At 36.8% G+C, this 16,086-nt stretch overlaps 2 protein-coding genes across 4 annotated transcripts in view; one reads left to right on the top strand and one right to left on the bottom strand.

Annotated features, from left to right (window-relative positions):
- The window catches only part of LOC135687782 (aldehyde dehydrogenase, mitochondrial), a 29,477-nt gene that overhangs the window by 11,912 nt on the left and 1,479 nt on the right, over positions 1-16,086 (top strand). The window contains exons 8-11 of one of the 3 annotated variants that reach the window (XR_016145033.1): positions 552-839; positions 1,359-1,523; positions 3,005-5,027; positions 6,691-6,878. Coding sequence is in view for 2 of the 3 variants with exons in the window: in XM_089114416.1 (XP_088970542.1) it covers positions 552-839; positions 1,359-1,523; positions 3,005-3,162; positions 6,691-6,856 (777 nt within the window). In the remaining variant the exon portion in view is untranslated. Of the gene's footprint in view, positions 1-551; positions 840-1,358; positions 1,524-3,004; positions 5,028-6,690; positions 6,879-15,987; positions 16,063-16,086 lie in introns of those variants that run through there. The other 2 variants (XM_065204433.2, XM_089114416.1) reach the window with 2 other exon arrangements.
- On the bottom strand, positions 704-9,341 carry LOC135690475 (uncharacterized). The gene is made up of 3 exons (XM_089114415.1): positions 8,899-9,341; positions 6,807-7,615; positions 704-3,860 (listed from the first exon to the last, which is right to left on the bottom strand). Exons 1-3 carry the CDS (start codon positions 9,339-9,341, stop codon positions 3,517-3,519), a joined length of 1,596 nt encoding a protein of 531 aa, XP_088970541.1. The 3' UTR covers positions 704-3,516.

Below are 16,086 nucleotides of genomic sequence, written 5' to 3'. Positions count from 1 at the left end.
GGCACAGCATCTGAAGGAATACGAACCAACCGGAACTTCTTATCGAGAGTTTGTTGCTTGGAAATGTAAAACAAATGTTGACAGAAAAAAATGAATTCAATACAGAAGTCTGCTAGTCATTTTATAAATTTTAAAATCTTGAACTCAGTGTTCGTTCACAGGAAAATTCTGCAGCTGTTCATGACTGAGATTTACAAAACTATTTATTACCTTAATCCTGTTATGATGAAAAACGCATTCACTGATAGAAAACTGTCGTCTCAGTCGATCCTTGGTAGACCCATTTCCTTTAAGGCTTATGGACTGTTTCGTAGATTCTTCCAGATTATGTGGTCAAAATTTAAACGCTCATTTATGACGTCATCGCTCATTATCAGAACGTACCTGTAACTTTTGTACAGTCAAAAACTGCGTATGTAAATCCATAACAGCCCTGAAATAAAGCTTTGAAGTAAATTCTATTTAAGAGTTAAGGCCGATGTACTTTCGATTTAAATATCCTCATTTTCTTCTGTGTTGTTTATGCTTCAGTATCATTAATTTTTGAACAGGTTGGAAAGCTGATACAACAAGCGGCAGGGCGGTCAAACCTAAAGAACGTGACCTTGGAACTCGGCGGAAAAAGCCCAAATATCGTTTTTGGTGATGTAAACGTTGACGAGGCCGTTGAACTGAGTCACTTTGCCCTCTTTTTCAACCAAGGCCAGTGTTGCTGTGCTGGAAGCCGAACTTTCGTCGAAGAATCGATTTACGACGAATTTGTCGCCAAAAGCGTTGAAAGAGCGAAAAAGCGAATTCTTGGAAATCCACTTGATACAAGCACCACACAAGGACCCCAGGTTTGGTTTTAGAGTCCCTGCCTTGTCGTAAGGCTAGGGGTGTACGAGATTTCTGGGATTATTTTTCTATTTTACCAGAAAACCAAATAAGTCTCTGCCAAAGGAATACGGGATTCTCGTGGAGGGACATTCCCCTTGCTCATAGGAGGGGCTGAAATTATTTTGGATCTCTCTAATCAGGGGAAACAGATCTGTAAGCGCTGTTTTTCACCTGATACTAAGAAAGAAACCAGATGCCAAAAATGCTCTAGAAGGGGAATATCTTCCATGAACTTAATCTTCAGCATGCTTTTAAACCTAAAATTCTCCCTAAACAAGATACAACCTCTCATCCCATTCTCCTATTAAAATATGGATGTTTTTGTTGGTTGCAGATTTCGAAATTTCGGGGGAGGGGGTGGTGTGAAAATTTTCATTACCGCCTTTCCATGGCTGTAGCTGCCATCTTATTTGGAAATCGATAGCATTAATGAATATTTATTTTGAATGGTTTACAATGTGGTTCATTTCTCTACGAAGGTTGACAGTGAACAAATGAGCAAAATAATCGAGTTGATTGAAAGTGGTAAAAAGGAAGGTGCTTCTCTGCAGTGCGGAGGAGGACAAGTTGGAGATAAAGGCTATTACATTGCACCAACAGTATTCTCTGACGTCAGTGACGATATGAGAATCGCCAGTGAAGAGGTTAGACAGCCATCTTTCAAGATGTCTGCTTTAGCTCTCCAATTGCATTTACTTTGAATTGTATTTTGTATTGTATTTTGTATTGTTTGCTACCTAGCTTCTGAAGGTAGTTTTAGGACACTGAGAAGCTTATGGTTATCGAGCAGTGTCCTGGTCCTTCCTCTCGATGTGATCACAACTCGTGATTCCTACGCCTGGAATTACAGAGAGCTGGCGACTCTTCTCACTCTGAGGGAAAGTTTGGTCAATTCAGGGACACGAACCACGAACCCTTGAATCTGTAGTCAGCGACCCTAACCGCTGAGCTACGTTTTTTTATATTGTGTTATTTTTGAAGAACTCTGTCTATATGAGACTTTGTCAGGCATTTTAAAAGTTTAAATAGAAAAGCTATAAGCCACTCATCCCTTCTTTTTCATATAAATTCTCGTATGGGCATAATAATAATAAATATATAATTATTTATTATAATATAATAATGGGTAATTATCACTGGGTAATTATCATTTGAAATTATCGTTTCAATGGCTGTAAAAAGAAATTAAGACCTGGTCAAAAGAAATAACCTTTAAACAATATCCTGAAATTCAATCAACAAAACAGCAACTCAAAAACTCATTTTTGAGGTAGGGAAACGAGATTCTGTGTAGACTTTCCTTTGGTTTTTTTGTTCAACAATATTTTATTTTGAAAGACTAATATTTGGTACCTTTGCTAATATCATCAACTTGTCTATGTAGCACTTCATTTGTTTAACACATTCGTCAATCTAACATATCTAATCTCGACCTATTTGAACAAATCTAAACGATGTCAATTTTGTTTGGAAGAAAAAACTTAACACTCATTAATTCTAGTAAGAATTCCATCCTATACAAAAGACCGAAACTAATTTCTAAATGCCGACAACAGAATAAGTTTCTATTGTATAACTGCCAGTAATTTGATACATAATTTTCCCCTAATTGACGCCATAAAAGCATTGAAATTCCTGATACATCCAGGGACATAACAACCACATAGAATAACACTCAAGGAGAGATAAGTTTTAACAGTTACAGCTTTCTCTCTCCATTGAATGCCCTTTTCAAATAAGGGCCCCCTTTTGATAAAATTTATGTACGACCGCCCCCCCCACTCCAAAGAGCGCCCCCCAAATATTTTGAAATAAATGGAGATCAGCAAATCATCACAAATTGAAAACATTTCAGCAGCTAAGAATCGAATAGCAACTTAGAATTGTCCTTTTCTATACACAAAAAACAGTTATAATATATCTGCTAGTACGAAAAAACTCGTCTACAGTCTAATCTCAACGAATAAAACTTAATGAAAATACTCATTGGATAGATTGAACCATTCCTTCTTGGGTTTTACTGTATTATCAATTGAAGCAAACTATGAATGTGGAAATCAAGGAAGGGCTTGCTGCTCTCGTGTACTTTCACATCATATTTAATCATTCATTTGAACTTTTTCAGATCTTTGGACCAGTACAACAAATCATGAAATTTAAAACAGCAGATGAAGTTATTGAGCGGGGAAACAAAACCATGTATGGTTTGGCAGCAGCTGTTCAGACAAATGACTTGAACAAGGCATTGAAAGTTGCCCACGGGATTCGAGCTGGCACTGTTTGGTGGGTGAATTGATTTTAATTTTATCTTTCAATAATTTTTCATTTGAAATTCTATTTGAACCGTGTTAAATGTCTTTTCATTTTAAAAATAAAATTGATTCCGATAAATCAAAATATTACACAGTAAATACCTGCATGTAAAAAATAATTTAAGATAGATCCTCCGCCACAACATCCAACTATAACTTTGGCTAAGTTTTGACTATAACAACTTTGACTAAATGCAAAGAGGTATGGCCCATCTAAAATACAATGTCACATAATCATGCATAAGCCTTAAGATAACTAAAGATAACTAAATGAGCCAGGCAGTTCAGTTTTTTAATTGAATCTTTATCATATGTGTTTTTGATATTAAACAGCAAAAATCTCCATTCTTTCGAGAAGACAGATTTCTTCTCCAGCAAGAAGAGTATTTGTGGCAGGCACTGGATCATTGCACTTGTAGGCCTCTGCATTGTATTTGAATATGCAGGAAACGTCTGTGTCGAATTCATCAAAGCACAGAACGTCTGTATTTTGTTGGAGAGAAAAAAAATGTAAAGAGGATTCTCGTTTCCGTTGATGATAGCTTGGATTCTTAGCAATACTGGTTCGAACACGAGTTCCAGCTACATTATCACCATTTGCTTTCAAAATAAGTGGCTCGTCCCATTCCAGTGATTTCAAACTGAATAAGAAGCTCTCATTGTCGCAATCTGAAAGGAAGGATTAGACAAGTCAAAATCTATTGAATTTTAATGCAAAAGTAAGAAATTATTTAAAGTGAAAAATGTAATGAACAATTAGAATCCAGAGGTGAAAAGCGACTATGTGTTGCTTCTTGACGTCTCTTAGTTCTAAATAGTTGCTCAAGCGGGCCTGGTCATTGAAGGAGAACCATCTTGCTCCCCTCCAGGCTAAGGATTTATTTACCTGCCTACAGGCATGGACGTGCCTCGTCGACCAAAATACGTGCTTGTTGGTTTGAATGTCGTGCCTCGACTTTTCATGCAGCTCGAACACTAAATGTTTCGTGGTTATGATCGGTGATATATTCCATCCTGTTGCAGAAACGGCCAAAAACAACGGAAACATAGAAAGACGAATCTCAAATATACAAACTGTTCTTTAAACATAGTTTCAGTTGTACAACGTGCATAGTTGTAAGGTTATACTGCGATATCCAACAGCAGCCCGGGTACAAGTACCAAAGTCTAAAATATCTATGATTTTTAAACTGCATCTGAAAGTTGCATCTTATTCTATTCAGCACGTCAAATTACGGTAGGAAACAATGATGTTTTTTACTCAGTTTTACAAGCTCGTTCTGATAAAATCATCAGATTTGAAAAATTCATAGGTCAACATTTGCTGAACGTGCATTTTTCATGCTTTCTGAAACATTACTTCCGGTTATTTGCTGGAATGTATCCAAGACTTGATCAGTGCTCCGGGCTCCCTGCAAATGCTCAAGGGGGACTGCAGATTGCTCTCCTAAACTGTTCAAAAACAAATTTTTCTTTTATTCTTTTTTATAACTTGTTACACGGACGCAGTACACGAAATAACCATACACAAATTAATGCAAAAAGCGAGATTGGATTTCAAAATGTGTCGTAATTAACCTGGGCCGCATTGAGAGTTAGAGCTTTTTGGCCCTGGCCCCCAGGGGGTACTCCCATTTATTGAGGCCTGGCGGGGGGCGGGGGGAGGGGGGTCCAGTCAATTTGAGGGTCTTTCCAAATGGCTACCAAATGGCCCAGTTTCGATAATAACACAACGGCTTAGTTTAGCTTGCGATTTATTATAGACGATGAGCGAGGTTTTGTCTTTCCCGAATCAACAACAGTCAATGGCGAATAAATTTGTCAAAGAAGAACCAGGTGGGTATCAAAAAGTGAATGCTACTAATGAAATATTTTGCTTTCTTATGCTACCATTTGAGGGTTATTGTCAAAAAACACTACCATTTGAGGGTAATTTTTTAATATTTTAGCTTTGGCCCTCATTGACCCTGACTGGACCTCTCTGTTAGGCCATAATGGGAGTAACCCCCGGGCCCGGAATATATTAGCAATCCTCATATGGACTTCCGTACCTGAATGTAATAATCGCTGCATATTTGCCTGAACTAAAATACATTTGTCCCAAATCTGGATTTTGATCATGTGTCAAAAATTCTTTCTGAGAAAAATCTGACCAATCTAACCGTAAACAAAATTAAAATATTCAATATAAATAGGTATTTAACTAAAATGTTTGAGGTACAGGACGTGCCATTATTTAGGGGTACCTTTTTTCTGAAAAATGTGGAATTATCAGTACTAATTTTTGAAATTTGTGCGGAACTATAGGTACCATTTGAAGAAACATGCAGAATTATGTGTACAATTTTGAGGAAATATTGCAAGATTATTAGGAGGGAGATTTAGCATTAACAAAATGAATGTCCATTTTCAAATAAAGTATGAAATATGTGTAATATTGAGATTTTGGGCATAGGACATACAAAATCTGGTTAATGATTTTTTATGTGCTTTAAAAATGTTATTTGCTCTGCAGAATAATAGGTATAGTTTTCATCATGTTTGCGGAATTATCTGTCATATTTTTTTAGACATTTGCGGAATTATTGGTCCAAAATTTTAACCAAAATGGCACGTCCCTGTCCAAAATTAGGCTTAGTTTACACCCCGAGGAAATACATTCAAATTTGGTAGAGGAAAAAACAAAAAGATTAACCAATTTCAAGTCAATTTGAGGAAATTTTTGATGATACTTTATAATTAATTCCGTGTGTATCATCAAAAGGGTTTAGCCTAATAGTATTCCTATTCCCTCTTGGGCATCTTTTAAAATATATTGGCTTCTCGTTGCCTTCCTTCCTGCCTTGACAATATTTTTCTCCCTTTTCGGATTTAAGATGATGATATATGACGGCAAGATTGGTCATTATTTTTGCATGGGGAGGCTTCAAAGCTGACAAAAAAGGTCAGCATTGATGGTTGTGAAGTCTCGATCTGGGTCATTTGTTAGAGTTTCCCTGATACAAGTGGTGAAATACTCACTGAAATGGACCTCTCTCCACACTTTTTGCAGGCTGTAACAGAAAGGTTCCAAGTTGCTACCCAGAGTTTCAAAACTTAGTGCAATCATCAGAACAGTTGCTTGATGATCTCATCAAGCATGAAATTTTGAGGAGTAAAATAGAACCACCCTTTTTTATAAACAAAAGCATGTACAGGTCTGCTTATACTGCATCAAGTTATAATATTTTTAATATCAAAGATTATTAAATATAAAAGAAGTATATTCCTTACATTTGTTTCCAATAATATCCCAACCAATGCTCGTATAACCACCAAAGATGCAACCATTTTTGGTTTCAGCAATGATTATATTTGGTTCAATGTCAGCAGCTATTTTAAAAAAGCTTTCGCTTTTATACTTTGGAAATGAATATAATAATTCTGGCAAACATTTTGTTTTTTCCTTCTCAGATAGCCACTCAGATAACTTTTTGATATAATACTGTTTCCCATCTAGTATTTTGGAATGGAAAAATGAACTCAGGTATCTTTGGAGATTGAGCATATTCAGGACTTGGGCTTCCAAGAACAATTGTGAAAGAGTTGGAGAGACAATGTCTTTTGGTAATTCACCATTCTCAAGGAACTTAAGTATTTCTTCCATGTGTTTTATGTCCCATTGAATCAGATATGCGCCACCATCTGTTGGACTGCCAAAAATTGTACTTGCAAAAGATTCATCTTTATGCACAATGTTTCTTGTTGTGTAGTAGCTTTTGCTCCCAACTTTCAATTCAATTGATGGCATATTCCATATTTCCTTATACAATCCTTCAATATTGTAATATTTTACTTCTTCTAACAATTCATCTCCAATCTCATCAATTACTTTTCTTGGTAACCTTCCAAACCTTAGGTAATTCAATATATGTCTAAAATGTGTCCCATCACGGTCTATGAAGTATGATCCGTCTTTCTGTTTTTCCAATTTGAATCGTTGGGAGAACATTGTAGCCAGGATGGTGTTTGGGTATTTTTGCAATGTACTGATGCTAGTTTTGAAAATATGCCCACCAACATTCAACTGGATCATTTCAGAAAAGTGGACGTCTTGCAATCTTTCAGACATTTTAAGAAAATTCTCTTTTGACTCTTCTAACAGATTAATATCATTTTTCAGGGCATCCTGTCCTTCTTTTAATGATTTTTTTGCATCTTCAAGCAGTTTACTTGTCTGATTTGAATGATCCTCAAGGATAATCATCCCAACATCCTTGTTTTCTTCACCACCAGCCTCTCCTTTCTCTAGTTCTGGTTCCTCTTCAGACAACATTTTGACCAGGCCAGATAGACCAAAGAATTTTGCCTCTTCCATCAATTCAGCTTTCAGCTCTTTCATTTTTGAAGTAACAGTGCTTGTTCGCATATAGTTCATTATATGCCTGGAATATACAAGGAAACATATTTATATACAAATTATATTCAAATGCTTTAAGACAAATGATAAGACAATAATATAATAATATTAAATTAGTCCAGGTTTGTTACTGGCTGTTACGGCCACTCTTGAGTCCCAAATAGGCAGGGATCTGGAATAAGCAAGGTGGGAGGTAATTTCCCAATCCTTTATAGAACAATTCCCAAATAATAATAAATAGGGTGAATCTCCATGATATAAGAAGCTTTGTTTTATATCCTTTGCAGTTTCCTAATACACAAGGCTCAAAAATAATTAATGGGGCGTCTTGAATGAGCACTCAAAGCTGAGTATGGTAATAATGTATGTCTGGGTGCATGGTCCAAGGGAAATATTGGGATCTTGTCTTTCCGCCAGTGTTTCGGGAAATGCTTTTGTTAGAATATGCGAACAATAGAGCCATAGTTTTGTTACGAACAATGACATTTACTTCCGTTTTTATTATTGCACTGTGAGCTGATTCTAGCTTCGCTTCGTTCACGCTGTGATCATTTACAGTCGTGAAATCGCTTGTTATTGTGCGTAAGGCTGCGTTGAAATTTTGACAAGCGGAAACCAACGTGATTTAAGCGTTTTAACTAGCGATCAATTAACTTACACGCGTGAGTACGCAAGATGGATTTTGAACTGTTCGTTGAGCTTTTTAAAGATAGATAACATTATTTCCATTTCAATTCATTATTAAGATGATATTTTGGAAATGACAATCAAAAAGCGATATGATTAATCAAGAAGCACATAGAACATGTCTCGGGTTTCTTAAAATAATATTTTCAGTGATATCTCATTGAAATCTCCAAAAGCTTGCGTCAATCCTTTCAAAAACTGTATAAACAGGGCCGCCGAGAGGGGGAAAGGGATAGAAATGGAATCAGTCAAAAGTAGCAAAATTATGTCTAGTTATAGTAAAACATTATAAACGATTGCCAGAAATGACTGCAGGTAAAATTCTTAAATGTATTTTGAGCTTATCTAAAGGACGTGGTCGCAAAAAAATTCTGCTAGGCCTCGTCTTTCGGTTAAATCTAATCTAAATGTTATAGTACAGTCCCCATAATTGGTATTGCGTACAAGCGGTTAGTAGGTTAGTCTTAATAATAGAAAAGCAATAATATTAGATAATAAACTGGTCAGCACTGTCGGATTGGTAAGCGTTTATACACTGAAAAACTTTTGCCCCAGGGCCTTTAGTCCGAAACCTCTCGGCGGCCCTATGTTATGTAAAAATACGAGTGAAAATATAACTACCTGAAGTATGATCCATCTCTATCAATAAAGAAGGATTCGTTAGATGTCTGTTTCAGCTTTAAACTTTGAGAGAACTGGGTAGCGAACAAACTATCAGGATACTTTAGCAATGTTTGTAATCCTGTTTTGAACTCTTCCCCTCCAACATCGAGCTTTACTACATCAACGAAATGAACATCATCCAGCTTCTTTGTCATCTCTTTATAATTAGTTTCTTTATTTTTCAACATTTCATAATCTTCTTTCATTGAGGTGTAGGCGGCTTCTGATTTTTCCGTGAATTTTTCAAATAATTCGTATGTCCGCTGAAGCTGCTTGTCGGCATATTTCCTCATAGCATCCTCGCCATTCTCGTTTGAAGAACCCAACACAGCATCAACTTCACTGGGATTTTCAGCTTTTCCACTGGATTCCCTACTAATCTCCTGTCCAGTCATTTCCATCTTAGTCTTAATTGAAATATTTAAACGGTATAATATAACTTCTTATTTGCCCCTTCTTTAGGCTCTCTACCTGTCTACTCGAACACGAAATGTTTTCCGGGAAATGAAAAATTGCTTCAGAAGTTTCCCCATTGTTTCCCTGTGTCTAGCATGTGACGAGCATGTGACGAGCATGTGACGAATAGCTTGTGCTCCAGACCCCTAAAGACTTGTCCACTGGGCGATTATCGCGATAAAGGCGACAAATTCAAATGACTTTTCGCTTTTATCGTGACAATCGTCTATTCTGTGGTCTAGTCTAGTGGAAACATGATTCAATCGTGATTATCGCGCCACGATTATCACGATTAGGGCGACAAACGCGAAAGTCGCAATTGTGATGGCAGTTTCCACTGCACGAATAAAACGATTAGCGCTAAAAAAATTGTTTTTATAATCAACATGGCGCCCCTTACAAGAAAGCAGCCCTTTACTCCAGGCATTAGCAACAATATTTTTGCATTTGCAGTCAATTTACCTTTATCCTACAAACATGGGTAAGATCTAACTGCTTCTGCTAGCTGTTCGTCTCGTTGACTACAATAGGGATCCATTTTGGCAAGCTACGCTACTTGGTTTAAAATAAGAAGAGTGTTTCAAATAATTTATTGCAAAAAAAACGATTCACTCCTTGAAACTTCCCAGGCACGCGAACTTTGTCATAGTAACCGATGTTTGCCTTTCGAAATCGAGCCCAGTGACGTCCATTTTGACGAAAAGCACGATTGTCATAAACTTTAAACCGTGGACCGGGCTATGCAAAATTCATTGAGACAATGTCCTTTTATATCAACAAAGCTTTAATATACAAAAGTATTGGGACGAATTCGATAAACGAATTATGGCTTTGCGTTGGATTCGGTTTTGCAACGGAAAATTTTTCAGATTTGGACCGTCTTTCTACAAATAATCTAGGCCTACGTTTACCCAAAATGGAATAAAAAGTTAAGAAAATGCTTCAACTTATGAATCATAACCACAAAAACACAGGATTCTTTCGATTTTCCTGATTATAACAGCAAAATATTCAGAAGGGTTGTATGGCCTAACAACTGCAAAGTCACATGACCTTCCAAACATTTTAGAGCTGTCCAAACAAATACAATTTTTTGATTTCACGTTTGTATAACAAAAAAATTTATAAAAGAAATTATGAATTCAAACTTTTAAGCTTCAAAAAAAGTTTACTTCATCGACGAAAATGCTACAATTTTATTAAAATATTGCATTTATTCAAGTTACTTTTAAAAATGCGTGACATTCAAGGAGAAGCCATTGTACTCATCGTCGATGATTAATTTTTGCTTTGAGAGAGCATTTTCTTCTTATAACGCTTGAAAATTGGTATTTTTCATGACTTGTATAGCCATGTTTTTGTTTATGTTCCATTATTTAGCTTCTTTTTACATGACAACATGCTGTCTAGTAAGGATTCAAACTTATTACTTCGCAGTTCCCTCAGAAATGACCTTTCGTCCCTCGGCGTCGTAAACTTCTTCGGTCTGCCAACCCTTTGTAAATTTTTTACTGTTCTTGTACAAAAAACTTTTTTCACACTAGAAAAGCTGCATTCAATTGGCAGCCGACAATTGATGCAATTTCACGAAATCCATTTGCTTTATTTTAGTAGAAAGCAATTTGTAAGCGCTTCTCTTAACTCAGTTCTTGAGTTTTCAGAGCTTCCATGTTTTCGTCTCGAGACCCATAGAAATTTCATGGTAGATGTATTTTTAATTTTTTGGCGTACATAAAAGGCTTCAAAATATCAACAATGTCTTGTAAAATTTTCATGGAAATAGCTGCCGTACTTTTTTAATGAGAAAGATTTTAAAAAAGCCTTTCCGAATTTGTTGCATAAAATGTCTTCGAAGTTTCGAAGGGTGTCCCAATACTTTTTGGACGTAAGTGTATATATTTATAACCGAAATCACTTTACATCACCACGTGTTCCTATCTCTCGCTCACTACTCCAATCTAATCTGATTTATTGCTGACGTGCTGGGTTGTAATTCTCTGCGCACGCCGCTGCGCAGTACCATATGACGCAAACCTTACTTTTCAACAACCTTTAACGCGACAGAATATCAAAAGATTTAAAACAAAGCACGATTTCCAAGATTTCATGTTTCCACCGGCCGATTATCACGATTATCACAATAAAAGCGAAAAAACAGTTTAATTTGTCGCCTTTATCGTGATAATCGCGTTGCGAAATAATGATCAACATAACTGATGTTAAGGAACCAAACCAAACATCTAATCCAGGGAGATTACCTGGGTAACCAAGAGGGTTGCGCTTAAAAGGACATGTGGTCATAATTTAACACTGAAATCTAATATCAATTTTTGTTGCTTTTCCTTGACCGATCCACCCTCCCTGTGTAAGAAACGTCATGAATTTGGTCTCCAATTAACAAATTTTGCCCGTTTCTGCATTAAATTACATACAAGCGTGTCGAGGAATATTGCTCATGCTTCTTATCATTTCCTTTGCAGCTGCTAATTTAATTCCTTGCTCAAAGTTTCAGCAATAGATTTCCGGAAAGTTGTTTTCGATGCTATTCTAGACTTTGCAGAAATAACTGCCAGGGGCGGATCCAGGATTTTTGGTGACTATAGCTCAAATCTTTTGGGATCGGAACCACGCCCTCCTTGCTTGCGGGACACGCCCACTATATGGGCAAATGATAAACCATGTGTGTTTATAGTTGCTTCGTATTCATAGATATTCCTTCGAGCATCCTTTTTCTATTTCCAGGGACGCCAGAGAAGGGGGTGTGGGGGTACAACCGCCCCTGTTGCCCTTTGGCAGAAGGGGCAAGGGTTGTTTTTAATAAAGTTCCCTTGAAACTGGCCAATTGTAATAATAAGAGAGATTCGTATGCAATTCTGAACTTCTCAAAACATGTAAAATAATTCCTTGTGCCGAAAGTTAGCCAATGTTGAAGATACCTACAGATAATAAAATTGCAGTTACGTATGAATTTGTAGAAGCTGAGAATTATCTTTCAAAAGCCTTTTTACTCAAGCCTGCCCCCCCCCCTCTTGCCGCTTGGTCGTTCCGCCGTCCCTGTCTATTCCCTAGTAGGTCCTTGCCTTTGAAGCTACATTACAGGGGACCCAGGATGTGAAAACGAGCAATAGTCTACTGTTGCTTTACAGGGGACAGAGAGCGGAGAAATACCGTGGATACTCATATTCTATTGGTTAAAAGGCCATTTTCAAACCTGACTATAGCTTGACTATAGCTCGCGCCAAAAATTATAGTACGGGTTTCATTGTCTTCGATGCCTTTTCCAGAGCAAATCCCCAGACCGACTATAGCTCGGAATATCCACTGTAGCTCAATTCTGGTTGGTTACTGTCAACAAAGAACGAAACTTCTGATTCGTCTAAGTTTTAATATTAGACCATTCTGCGCTCAGTGTTTTATATCTTATCTGGAGAGGCATTGTGATGACACATTGCCAGCAGTGCATGTTTGTTAATCTAATCGCATTTGATAACCTATACCGCTGCTTTCAAATGTGAATTCCGAAAATCAAACACTGAGATTTTGACTATAGCTCGAGCTACAGTTGCTATAGTCTGGATCCGCTCCTGACTGCCGTTGCAATTGTCAGATACCAAAAAACTAATTTTTCAAAAACATCCCTTAACATCATTCGACTTGCAAAGGCAATAAGTGCCCGATGCCGCCCGATGCCGTATAAGCAGAGCTTTATTCGCTTTTTTTGACCTCAAAAACAAGGATTTCTTTGCCATCTAGGGGTGCTTTTTCGGTAATTTTTTAAACTTGTCGACAAATTAAAGATTACTCATTTACTTTGTTGCCATACAAGGCCTGAAAAACACCCTAAAGCTAACTAGCTAGCAATTGCACTGCTTACACCCTAATAAATTTAGGACAATCCAGCTTCTAATTTTCGAAAGAAATTAAAAACAGAAGTTAAATTTACTGGTTTACTGGTTGCATACTTAAATGTATGTAAAATAGAATGTAAAGTTCGCTATATCGGGAGTTCGTTATACCTGGAAAATTTTGTTTAGGTCTTTTCGTAGTACACGCCTAAAAAACCTTTGCCTAAAAAACCTTCGGTGGGCTTGTTTAGGGTATTTCCAACTTTTGTTCACATTGCACTCCAAAAACCAAGCTGAATTCAAATGTTACTAGTTGTTAGTCATCGAAATTCAGACTCTTTTTGTTTCTCTTATAATTTGGGGCCCCCGAAAGTGAGTCTGTTACTCAGGGTAGCGGCTGAATGACGTCTTTGATTATTATACATTTTGCTTCTCTCATTTAGGCATTATCTTTTTATAACTTTTATATTTGAATAAAGACAGGCTTTTTTTATTAATCGACATAAGCATTTTACTTTAAATCGGTTTTTAAAAATGTCTTTTAACGGAAACAAGCTACAAATTTCTAGAAAAGTTTTGAAAAAACGGAGTTGCCAGGGGAAGACTTCAAGACTAGTCAAGTAACACGTCTTATGGCCACGCCCATTTGAAACCCATTAAAAATGAGGCAGGTTTTATAGTAAGATAATTTAGGCCGGATTAAGGTTGACGACTTGTCTAAACTCCGCTAACTCTCAAAATTTGTTACCTCCCAATAAAAATTCGTCGTCGCTCAATGCCAACATCTCACATGTAAGAAGGTATTCGTTAGTGTCGATTTGCCAATTCTCAATAATTTCTTACGCGATGAAACTTTGATCACTTGCTCTCTCAGCCAGCCAGTCTTATCAGCCAGTGCTTGAAATGTACCACCAGAATGTTTTGCCGATGACAATGATGATTTATTCCGAAAGAAAGTGACAAATGAACACCGGAAATAAATAAATAAAATATCAAATGACAAATTTATGACAAGTTCGTTATATCGAGGTTATTAATTATGAAGGGGCCTGACGTTTCGTTGGTAATAACAAGCGTTCGTTGTACCCGGGGTATAAACCTAGAGAATTTACAAAGAGTTTGTTAGGTAGAATCTAAGGGACCAGACACTTGGTTCGTTATACAAATAAGTTCATTATATCCCGGGTTCATTATATCGGGGTTCATTTCCACTGTATTTGGCAAGAGTTTTATTTAAGTTCCTAATTTTCCTGTCAAACAAATTGCGTGAAAGTGACGCTTGTTTGCTTTCTAAAAGAACGAACCATCTAAGTATTGATGTCTGATGGATGAGGCTTGAGCCTTGTGATTTTGATTCTTAATATGCTTATAATATAATTACTACTATTATAATCTTGGGATTCTTAAAATATTAAATGTTTCTGTGACTTTTTGTTTGCTTGTACTTGTTGATCAGATTTTTCCCACAATCTGCAAGAAACCTGAGCTACAAAAATATTGGTGATCGCTGCGAAATTGAATGGCTTATTGATTTTTTATCAGAAAAGGGCATTATTAGAATATATAAAAGATGATGGGTATCACGCCAGTGTTTTTTTAAGTCGCTGCAATTCTACCTCTAGATATATCCAGTTCCTCAGGGGTCTCGCTATGCTGTATGTAATGTTCTTTTTAGGCAACGTTTTTGTAAACGACTTAACGAAGGAAATCTGCTGGTGCTGTTAGTGTACTGAGAAAGCCCTTAACACCCACATTTTTGTGTACTTTAAACACTACAATAGAATTGGTATAATGGATAAGCATAACAAATTGAGCATAGATTTGAGAAGTATTTCTAAATTGGAGGAGTTGCTTTCAATTTAAATTTAAACCCATTGTCGGGCTTATTTATTTTTTTACAGTCCTAGATTGTAGCCTAAAAGAGAGGGGGCTTATAAGCGTGGGGGCTTATTAATTATTCCTAATAAAACATATGAAGATGCCACAACGCTCTGGGATTTCTTCGAAAGAATCAATATTAGTATCCTCTTGACTTCTTTGGCGAACAAGGAAATTTTTACATGGACTGTATTTAATGCAAATTATCTTATCATCATCACACCCGTCCAGAGACCCACTCAATGTGCATGTTGTCTTTGTTTGACAGAGAGCTAAGGAGAGAGGCTTAATAGAGATGGGGGGGCTTATTCTAAATGTTGGCTTAATAGGAGGGGGCTTGATAGAGAGGGATGCTAAGTGAAGAGGGGGATGGTCACGGCCAATACAGTTTAAAATGAATGCGGTGTCCTGTAAATGCTGGGTCCGACACGATTCGGATACCGATTGGCAAATAGGGAACTTTGTGTTTTGTAATCTTTTCATCAGTTTTATTGACTTATTAGTTTCTTCTGTTTATTTGAGAAGGTAGTTATGAATAGTTCTAAATGCACCTCAGTAGTTTTCATCGTAATTCGAAAGCAATCGTCATTAGATTTAGTCAAAGCTTATCCTAAAAATTATTGTGATCTAGATTCTTACTGGACACATGGACAACTAAAAGTTTTTGAGTGAGAAAATTGATTTCTTTGTCTTTATACGTTTCTTTCCTGAAACCCCTTTCACATCTCATTATAATGAGAATTGTGATCAGGTTCCAGGCACTACGGGAGACTTTAACGGTTAAGATTTCAGAATTACATTTTCTGTGAAATTCCGAAAGGATTTTACAAATTTGTCATGCTAACTATTTCTGCCATCTTTCCTCCAGGGTAAATTGCTATGACGTATTGCACGCCCACTCTCCATTCGGCGGCTACAAGATGTCGGGAACAGGTCGTGAGCTGTAAGTGCTACAAATGTTTTATCT

Source organism: Rhopilema esculentum, chromosome 20, assembly GCF_057945365.1.
Source record: "Rhopilema esculentum isolate cy_ngs chromosome 20, ASM5794536v1, whole genome shotgun sequence".
NCBI lineage: Eukaryota > Metazoa > Cnidaria > Scyphozoa > Rhizostomeae > Rhizostomatidae > Rhopilema > Rhopilema esculentum.
This window is presented reverse-complemented; position numbering and strand designations above follow the sequence as displayed.